Below are 10,318 nucleotides of genomic sequence, written 5' to 3'. Positions count from 1 at the left end.
TCGATTTGCTTTTTCATTGTCCTAATAACAACAATAACAATAATATTAATGACAATAATAATGATAATGATAATTATAGTAATAATAATAATTATTACTATTACTATTATTATTATTACTATTACTATTCCTATTACTATTATAATAGCAATAATAATATAATTAGGAATATATAATGGAGTTAGGAAATCTTGGTTAAAGTTTCTCTGCCGGGGCATGATATTAAAGTTATCATGAAAATTTCAGGCGAGTTCGTAACTTTAAAAAATACTTTCTATCTAAATATTTCATGGTTAAGTTGGATAAAAATTGAATAAGGGAAAGTCAAAATACATTTCAGTTTATCAAAGTAGTCCGAAAATCGGGGATTTGGAAATCTGAAGAATAATAAAAGTTGAAAATTGACTATACATTATATATTCTTTCATAATTTCATTTCTAATCTCAGTTTTCAAAATTACACTAAATCTAAATATACGCCTGTTCTATCTTTAGCATACTTGAATCTGAAATTATCTTGGATTCTGCCTATCTAATTTTGTATTCGTCTAATGGATGACTTCCCCTTTTCAAAATACATAACATTATAATTACATTATGTATGATAATTATTAGATAAATTAAACGCTATTTTTTCCTTGTCATAATATTTATTTGGGTGGAGATGCCAACACGTCTAATGTTAAGCAAAATTAATGTTTACGGTGACCGCGGCAGTATATATGTGATCAATTAAGCCAGCAGCAATGACTGGGCCATGCAATACTTCAACTCACCTGTAAAACAATTTATTTATCATTTATAAACTAGGGAATAACTAGTACTTTAAGTTTTTCGAATATTGGATTATTTCATTTCATTTTCCGCCCATCCCAAATACTTTATCACAAATTTAATCTTTGTCATTTGCTTTCTCTTTTCAGTCATTCGCTGGTACCTGGTCATTTATTGGTGCAGTCACCCTACATGTATGTACTTCTTATAATAAAAATTTCTTTATACGAAAAAATATTAATCAAAGACCGAGACGCGTGCCGGCTTTGTGAAAAAGACATTTATACGTTATTAAAAAAAAAAATGAATAATGAATTCAGGCAGTAATAATAATTTCTCAAAAATGCTCCTTTGGCATTAATTTGCATGCACAATGTGTGATACGCCACTGCTTAGGACTATAATAGTAGCACCACGTGAGTTTGCATAGTTTTATGCAATTTTGCATACGATTTCATTCAAAACAATGTTTCAAACCTTTCTAATTTACATCCATCTGCTTGGATTAACTATGTAAACGAAAAGTTTTAAATGAGTATTCAAAATCAGCTAATGGAATCAGCTTATTAATATTACGCCAACATTTCTTACAACCCGAGAAGCGGGAAAATTTCCCGCCTGTATTATACATAGTGCCAATATATACATACCCGCGCTCTGGAAAATTACCCCTAAATGAGTTAGAACGCCACGGAACAATGATAGGATAGAGCCTGTTTTTTTTTTTATTTTTATTTATTTATTTATTTTTTGTTTTTTCGTTTTCTTTTCTATCAGGCTATTATGCCGTGTGACCCTAATGCCGCGAAGTTTGTTGTTACATCTTCTCGTTTTGAAAAAAAAACAAAAAACAAAAAAAACAAATAAAAACAAAACAAAAATCCAACCCACCTTTGGCCCGCGCTAGGTAACGGCGACACACATAGATTCTTCAGCCCCTCGGACCGCTCGTGCGTGTACCAGCACCAATAAAAAATTTATTCGGGACTAGTACACGACTTGAAAAATCAGAACTACACCTGAAAGTGCTTCCCTCTTCCCTCTTTTCTTCGACGCCCACGCCGACCCTCGTGTCCTCCCTTCCTTCCCTTTCGTATCCTATCGGTGATCCCCATCCCCAGTCATTGCCACCCTAACGCGAAGTGATTTTTTCCTCCCGGCGCGACCTGTCGACACTCCGCTCCCCCTCTGGCACACGGCTTTTCCACCCCGGCGTCAAAACATTTTCCCGTTTTTCCCGAGGAGAATCCGAAAATGGCGGATATATGGGAGTCCGTGCCGTCGCGCGGATGTCAATTGTCTAACGCAATTGGAGTAGCGCACCGCCCTAGGCGCCGCGGCTTTTCCCTTGGATAAACACGCGCATGCCCAGAGGATCGGAGCCAACGATTGGCTCTCGCGAGCCTCCGGCTTCATTTCTTCCTCTCGCGCTGCCGTGCTCCTTTCTTCTTCCTCTTTTTATTTACCTCCTTACTCTTATTTTTTTTTTTTCATCTTCTGCTACTTCTTCTTTTTCTTCTTTTTTTTTTCCTCGACGCACCCGCCGCCGTTCTCCCCGGACGCCCTGCCGCCAAGCTCTTCAAATATGCACGGAGTACGGAACTGGTGCGCGTACGCCTCGGCGAAATTTCTTTTTACGAGCCCGACTCATTTGTTTGATATTGCGCCCTCCTCGCGGAATCATTTCATTCGTCCGATTAAGGCAAAATATTCGAGCCCCCCCCCCGCCCCCGCGCATTTTCTCATTCCGCACCTACGCCGTACCACCCAGCCACCACCGTACCCCGTCCAGCCGCCCACGAGCCCGTTGTTCACCCCGGTGACAGGGGAAGCGACGGGAAAGCGCCCTTTCGCCCCGGGCGAGATTAATAAAGGAGGTCTCGCAGGTAAGCCGCCGCCCCCTATGCCAGAGGGGGGCAACTTTAGCATCGAGGCCGCGGCACACTGTCTCATTTGAAATTTTAACCCAGATCGTGGCAGAGGGGCCGCGCGGCGACAAAGACTCGCGCCGGTGCGTAAACATTCGACGGAGATGCGCCACGACCCCGAGATGGGAAGAGAAACGGGCGCGCGGCATCGATTTCTAGGCTTATTTACAAGCGGGACAAAAATGAAGTCCCCGAGCCGTGGGGTTGGCCTCCTCGGCACCGAGTTCCAAGACGCCCGTCGCTAACCACGCTCCGTCATTTATTATGCGAAGGCGCCAACCCCTCGTCCCTCCCATCGCCTATCCGATATTATGCGCCTGTCGAACTTTGACCTTTTCTGCCGTTTCCTCGATTTTTCGCGACAGCCGCGGGGTTACGCGGTGGCGGTGTCGGCCGCTCCTGCTGCTACTGCTGACGATGAAAATCCCGAGGCACATTCGTGGAAATGGAAACGGGAGTATTAAAGTCAAATTGAACGACCTTCTCCGTTTTATTTCATTATAGTGGGATAGGGATGTGTGGCGGGGGAGCGAGGCGGGCGGGACATCGCGTATTTAAGCACATTGGGCCAAATGGGAATTTTCATTTTTGAACGGCCGGACTTTGGGCCGGGCTGCGGCGGTTGTAAAAATAGCCGCTAATGTAAAAGCATTCGTACATTTATAAGCTGCGCCAGCTAATACGGAACTCGGCTACGATGGTAGTGCAATCTTATGGTAATCCTCGGCTCCGGCCATTATCAATCGAGTTAATAAAAGTTAATGCGGGGACGCGCGGCAACTCGGCATCGGCGGACTTAAAGTAATTAAATTTCAATATTCAAGGCGAATCGATAAGCAGCCCCGAAGATCCGCTATAGCCTAAGTGGCATCGCGTTGGCCCAGTTCTGTCCGAGGAAGTGGCATTAACGAGCAGCCGAAATAAAAGGCACGTAGAGAGTGGAGCGCGGAGGGCGGTTGTTGAGGAGAAGGAGAAGGAGGAAGCGCGCGCTGGCGATAGTGAGCGAGCGAAAGAGGATGAGGGAAAGCGATCGGCGAAGCTTCAAAGGCGACGTCGAGAGCCAAAGGGAGGTAATCCAATTTCATCGTATCGTCACTTGGCATCATTAAAAGCCTCGCGCTTGGCTAGGGCGGCTCACCTTATAAATTATCGTCTTCCGCGACGCGAAATGACGCAGCCCATCCCATCCGCCACCTCGTGCCGTCGCTCGCCGCACATACACTGTAGGGGGACGTAGGTTGTTCCGCTCGTTCATGAATATTTGAGGCGTATATATATATATATATATATATATATATATATATATATAGGTGGAAGCGGGTGATCGAGGTGGGGGATTGAGCGAGATAGTAACGCGCGAGTACACGACTGTACAACGATGTCTACGAGGGGTAGGTGACGAGTGAAATAAATGACTATATAGGATAAGGTGACGACGGACGATAGAAAGAAAAAGTACGCTGCATTGTAATTGCGTGGTTGCGGAGCTGTGGATAGGGCGATCGAGAACGATGTGGGATTGGGGTGGGGGGGGGGCAAGCCGGGAAAAGAAGGGATCGCGAGATAAATAAAGGGTGGCAAGCCAAACGTCAAAATTGACTCATCAGTGAAGCGACGCTGCACCTTGCAGTATGCACGAGAACCGAGTGGGGTGGAATCGAGGGGGAGGGTCGAGTAAAGGGGGGATGAGCGATATATCTTGACTCGGGCCGCCGCGGATGAATTATTTACGATGCGCCTCCTCTCCCGCGTCTCCCGCGTTTCCACGTCTCTCTATATATCTACACGCGGGTCCCGTCCGTCGCATTACAAGCCCGCGTTTATTTATAAAGCTCGGGGATATCGCGTGCGGCCGCCGGAAGTGCCCCGCGATGCCGGCACGCGCATTCCGAAATACCCTCGGCGGCCTCCTCCTCCTCGCCCACCCGCCCACCAGACCCGACCCGACCCGACCCGACCCGACTCGACTCGACTCGACTCGACCCGCCGCTCCCTTCCTTCGCCACCAACGAAATTACAAAGCCCAGTACTATTGCTACTTAGGCTGAATTATAATGGGGGGCCCGATATAATGACATGATCGTTGGCTTTTCAATTTCCAGTTAATTTTTCGGTAATTTGGTAACCGTGATCTCTCTCTCTCTCTCTCTCTCTCTCTCTCTCTAGCTGTATCTCTCTCTCTCTCTCTCTCTCTCTATCTGTATCTCTATCTATACCTCCATCTCTACCTCTATCTCTACCTCTGTCTCTCGTTCTAGCTCTCTGACCTCTCTCGCTTTGGAACAAACGAGACGACGGCGTTAAGCGACGACGAGCCATGATGAATAATTGCGTGCCGAAACTCGTCGAGTTGCGCCTTACATTCGTTGTGGTTTACATGGCTCTTCATTGGATTAAGCGTAACGGGAGTCATTATCGAGTCGGCGAATGACTCGACTAACCTTCGTTTAGGAAGTGGTCTGGTATACAAGTCACCGGGGAAAAACGGCGCCCCGGTTTAAGAGAGGATTATCAGGAGGAAAAATTTTTTACACCACGTTTTTACAGAGCGCGTTAAAATCTTCATTAGCGGGAGTTTTGCCCTGAAAAATAGGGTCAATTTATTTTCTTCGTAATAATTTAATGGATTTTCATCATTGCGAGGAAGCAAAATTTTTGATCGACTGCAATATTAAAATGTCACACCGGGCGCCGCTGGGGCTCCGCGTCCGTTCGCCCCGGCTTAAACTTACAAAAGTATAATTTCCGTTTTCACACCTATTTTATTATTTCATGGAGCGAATTTCCGTCTCGTTGTGGAGAAAGAAAAAAATTGCACGAGCTATGATTTATAAGCAGCGGCTTTTACAAAATTTTAACGGCTGAAAATCACCGTTTGCATTTCCATTAGACAGGGCGATACGTGCGCTTTCCAACATAAAGCCCCAGCGATGGATTTAACGTTGGCTGCTCCTTCGGGGCCCCGATCCTCTTTTATAATTTTTATCCGTGCACAGACCCGCGTTTTCTCCAAGACGTTCGCTACATTAATCGCGCAATTACAATAAACGAAAGCACCTTATAAAAGTAAAGCGTAAATTCCGTATGGGCAACTCTCGGCTCGTCCGGCGAGCCCGAGTCCTCGTATACAATAAGGTGCTTATTGATACACAAGGACCGTTGTTGCGCCGAGTTGTAACGAGGTCTCATTCTCTCTCTCTCTCTACCTCTCTCTACCTCTCTACCTCTACATCTACCTCTCTACGTTTTCATTGCTGCCGTCTCTCCATCTCGCTTCATCAATACACCTTTCAGCTTTCAGCTTTCAGCTTTATGCTTTTTATAATTCTCAAGAGTTATTCGTAGGGAGTTTGTTCTGAAAATATCTCGGTATGTGAATGAGGTCCATGGGCGTTGAAGCGCATGCAGCTTGCGTAAGAAATGTATCGTTATCCAGTTGGAGAATTAATGTACGAGCTCTCGCGAGCTGCGTATTTGGCGCACTCGACGCGCGAGCCCATTACCACATCAATGCATCTTTCATATAACTTAATTAACTTAATATAATTGAATGTAATTGGTGATTTATAATCCCCCCCCCCCCGCCCTTTTTTTCATCTTAATATCACGTACGAGATCCAGCACGCCTAATTGGCAGCAAAGATTCATGCTCGAATATTATAGCCTTCAATCAAAGAGCCATTGTATCATATTAAACAAACAACAAGCGGATCGTTAAATGTTCGTGAAATACGATTTGAGTATAAATTAAGTATCGTATAATCGATTTGTTTTTACAGGCAGGATTTGTGGGCTCATCGATCGCGACTCGGAGAGTGTATTTATAAAACATTACGGAAAGGAATTGTAGAAACGTCGAGATATCGGTCTTGAGGAAAATATGCGTAAAGTAACGTTGTGATGACATGGCGATGACAAACGTTGTCGGCTGCCTCGACAAATAAGGTGGAAACTTAAGTATCGAAAGTATTCTTGTGGCTTTCACGACTCGATGGAATTCTTTAATTGCGGCTCGTCGTCGTGACTAGCCGTACATCCGCCTCACAACGTATAGTCGACTTTCTTTATTTCTTGTTCGAAATTCATTAGCATTTGAGAAATGGATCGAACGGAAAGGCCCAATAAATTATCCCGAATATTCATCGTAAAGCATTTCCTCGCTTTTCGAGGACCTCTAATTTTTCTCGAGCAAAGCGTGGTCGACACGTCATCGACTAGGCAGCACAAAAATCGCTCTCCTCTCCACCTTGGGCGTATATCAGGCTTTATCGTTCCGCCATGCAAATTCGATAAACATCCTGGGAAATCGTCGTTTCAAGCGTCGAGCAATCGAGTGATCGTTAGAATTAGCTCGAGAACGGCATTATAATTACCATCACCGAATTTTAAGCACCGCCCAAGCGTAAAGGAACGGTGATTGGGTGAGGGCGGTCGATCGCTAGCCAATTGCCAATATCTGCTTCATCGGGCCTTCTCTCTAATATCCGGTCGTTTTTGGTAACGTCGAGGCCCGCGTCGCTGATAGACATCGGGAGCCGGGGCCGTCGGCCTCCTCGGGCGTCTCGAGACCGCGCTGGGACCGCCGCTAAATAGCTACTTAATCATGGAAGCGAGCCGATATGCCCGCGCAATGCCAGTCGCTGCTTGTACTTAAGCGGTCACTCGCACTTACTTATTCACGAGGACTTTGCACTCGCTCCCGCCTTCGGCTGCCCCGATTGTCTCCCTGCCCCCGGTTCGCCGCAACCGGGGATCCATTTGCTAATGCTCCGCGCGGGATTAGCGCTAATTACTCGAATGTCATTTGGTCTTGGGACAATTAGCGCTTCCCGTTAAATATTCCACTTTTCATTCGCGGCTCCTTCCCTTGGCGCCGCCATTCGTTATTCTCGATAGTACTACAGGACGGACGTAGGACGACAGATGTCATTGCATATCGCATTTTTAACCCAATTTCGTATAGTATCGTCTAACTATTTTCTTTCGCAAATGCGAATCATTTTAATTCCCCCCCCGTCCCGTCCCGTCCCCCCACCCACAAAACCCTGACGTATCGGGAATAGCTCATTTACATTTTTGAACGCATACGGTGGTTTATTTCGAGAGTCGAGCGTTCCGTTGCCAATCCAACAACATATTTCTTTTGAAATTTTTTTTTCTTCTTATGCATATCATATCATCGGCGCGAACGCGCACGCGCGTCGCCTCCTCTATGCCTAGATGGAAAACGTGATTTTCATTTCTTTTTTGTTGAAATTCATCGGATTCGTTGTTTGATGTATAAAAAGAAAAATGAGAAGAAGAAAAAGAAGAAGAGAGAAAGAATAAGAAGAAGAAGTAGAAGAAGAAGAAGAAGAAGAAGAAGAAGAAGAAGAAGAATAAGAAGAAGATGAAGAAGAAGAAAGGAAAAAAAAACTAATTAAGCCCAGTGTGATTTATTTTTTATTTATTAACATTGTAACGAGTTAGTTGATTCTTTGCTATTGCTGAAAATTCCTATTAAATTATGGAGGAAATTAATAAAATATGCAAATTTCTATGCCAAGCCCGTGAAATATTGGACAGTAATATTGAAAGATGTTTTAATAAAAATAAAAACAAAAAAAAAAAAAAAAATAAATTGCTTCGCTTTTGTATTTAAAGAAAGCAATGAGAAAAAAAAATGGTAATACTACTAGTCCTAGCATAAAAATAAAAGGACAGTAAGTAAAAAGCAGTATCGCTTTAGTCGCTTATGATGAAATTTTGTTGTATTCGCTGGTAGTGCTGTGATACACGTTCACTTATATCCATATGGTTCTTTTAATTTTTGAGAGAACTTCAAGGTGCAACCGTGATAATATTTAATACAATGTACAGTACTTGAAAGTTAGTTGCACCGTGACAAATAAAATCAGCTGCATTTCACATAATGTATTCTGTATTGCGACTTTTCTTTCTCTGTTCCCATTAAGCCTTTATTTTCATTTTCATTGCTTCCTCTATGTCGTAGATATTTTACGAATTAATCTCGATTGACATAAGAATTTCGTATTTAATCATCAATTATTTAATTCGCCGTTAGAAGGTGTTAAATGTTATCGGCGAAGTAGCCAAGTAGCAATTATATAAAGAAACAAAAATAATAGCTAGAAGGAAAAAGGCGAAGGTATGAGAGCTTCTACAATTCTAGTAACTCAAGTTTCGGCGAACCGTAAAATACGTTTCATCATCCTGTCATCATGATTTATTAGGTTAAGAGATGTCATGTGATGAGCAATTGTTTTTAATTCGGCTCTTTATTTCCGTTATCCAATCAAGTTAGTATTAATCAGGAGTTAATTTGCTATTATTGTAAGGACTTTATTATAATTTTGTTAGCCAGATAACTAATGTTGCTGGGCGTAATCGTATACACTCGAAAGAAATTGGATCTGCTGCGATGTAACAAAAGCCTAATAGTTTAATGAACTTAGGATTTTCCAAAGAAAGAATAGATTTTGTAACGCTTGATAATCCGGCTAGTCAAACGTCCGCGACCATTTCTTTCGATAATCAATTATCGGACCAGAATAGAGTACCGTCATTATCATTGTCACCATCTCCGCACAATGGACGATTATATATAATATAATCTTCTTACATTTTCTATACTTATGGGAGAAGTAATCCTGATCTTTCCAGCTTTGCGTCGAGACTCCGAGCTTACTTTTTCCCGTCCCTTTATTCCCACATACATCGTCGAAATAGGCTTTACCTAACCTTTCGTTATTGTTGCCTACGTCGTCTCCGCTGATTTCTATTCCCGGTGACCGTATTCATTCTCCATCCCCCTCCTTCATCCCGTACTTTTTCTTATTCTTTTGGCCCCGCGCAAAGACACTTTAGCAGTAATTCGATCGTGAATGCGCCATTTATTTTTTTTCCCCGCCCTCAGCGTCATCCGAACTCTTTCATATTTCGCGTAAGCCGCTAAACGTATGATGCGCAGGAATTTTGACGTATCGGCATTAGGAGGTAGGACGATCGCCGGCAGACACCCCCCCCCCCCCCCCCACTCATCCTCCTCCTCCGCCACGACACCCAATGAATCTCAATAAGCCCAGGCGCCTTATCATTCCGGCTTGGAGCCGCATAAATAAGCGATGCCTGACCCCGGTAAAGAATTGAATTAAATAATGCTCTTATCAAGCCGTGCGCGCTCATCCGCTCGTGAACAGCTTCCCATAGTCGCACGCGTCCCCAGTCGCAATTATGTGTTCGGGCCGGCAACAAAAACAAGGGAAGCTCACGGAGCCAACTACTACTACTGCCTTTCAACGGTTTAATTCCGCAGCATCCGCCAGCCACTTGTAATATTGCCGGACACACGCCGTACGGGCGCAGATGGTGCGCCGCCACCGCGTGCGCTCGCTTTTCGCGGAAAAGTTCGAGCGCTGAAATGGCTTTTATTTTTATTCGTAGCACGTGTCAGCCTCGGGAGAGAGAGAGAGGGAGAGAGAGAGAGGGAGAGAGAGGGAGAGTGCGAGAGAGGGAGAGGAGGGGGGAACCGCTCGGACACGTAACGGCCGATTTCGGGTCATTCTTTAAATTAGAGCCCTCTCACTCTCAACTCCCCTAACTCTTTCGTACACCCC

The 10,318-nt window shown here is 44.3% G+C and overlaps 1 protein-coding gene across 4 annotated transcripts in view; it reads left to right on the top strand.

The window, feature by feature from the left end:
* The first annotated feature begins 935 nt into the window (after positions 1-935).
* Positions 936-10,318, top strand: part of Ten-a (Teneurin-a transmembrane protein) — a 99,265-nt gene continuing 89,882 nt past the window's right edge. For all 4 annotated transcript variants that reach the window (XM_011502547.1, XM_011502546.1, XM_011502545.1 and 1 more), the window contains exon 1: positions 936-968. In XM_011502547.1, the coding sequence (XP_011500849.1) occupies positions 967-968 (2 nt within the window). In that variant the 5' untranslated portion in view covers positions 936-966. The remainder of the gene's footprint in view (positions 969-10,318) is intronic.

This window comes from Ceratosolen solmsi, unplaced genomic scaffold (genome assembly GCF_000503995.2).
Source record: "Ceratosolen solmsi marchali unplaced genomic scaffold, CerSol_1.0 scaffold39, whole genome shotgun sequence".
NCBI lineage: Eukaryota > Metazoa > Arthropoda > Insecta > Hymenoptera > Agaonidae > Ceratosolen > Ceratosolen solmsi.
Note: the sequence above shows the minus strand (reverse complement) of the source record. Positions and strands in the feature narration are given on the sequence as shown.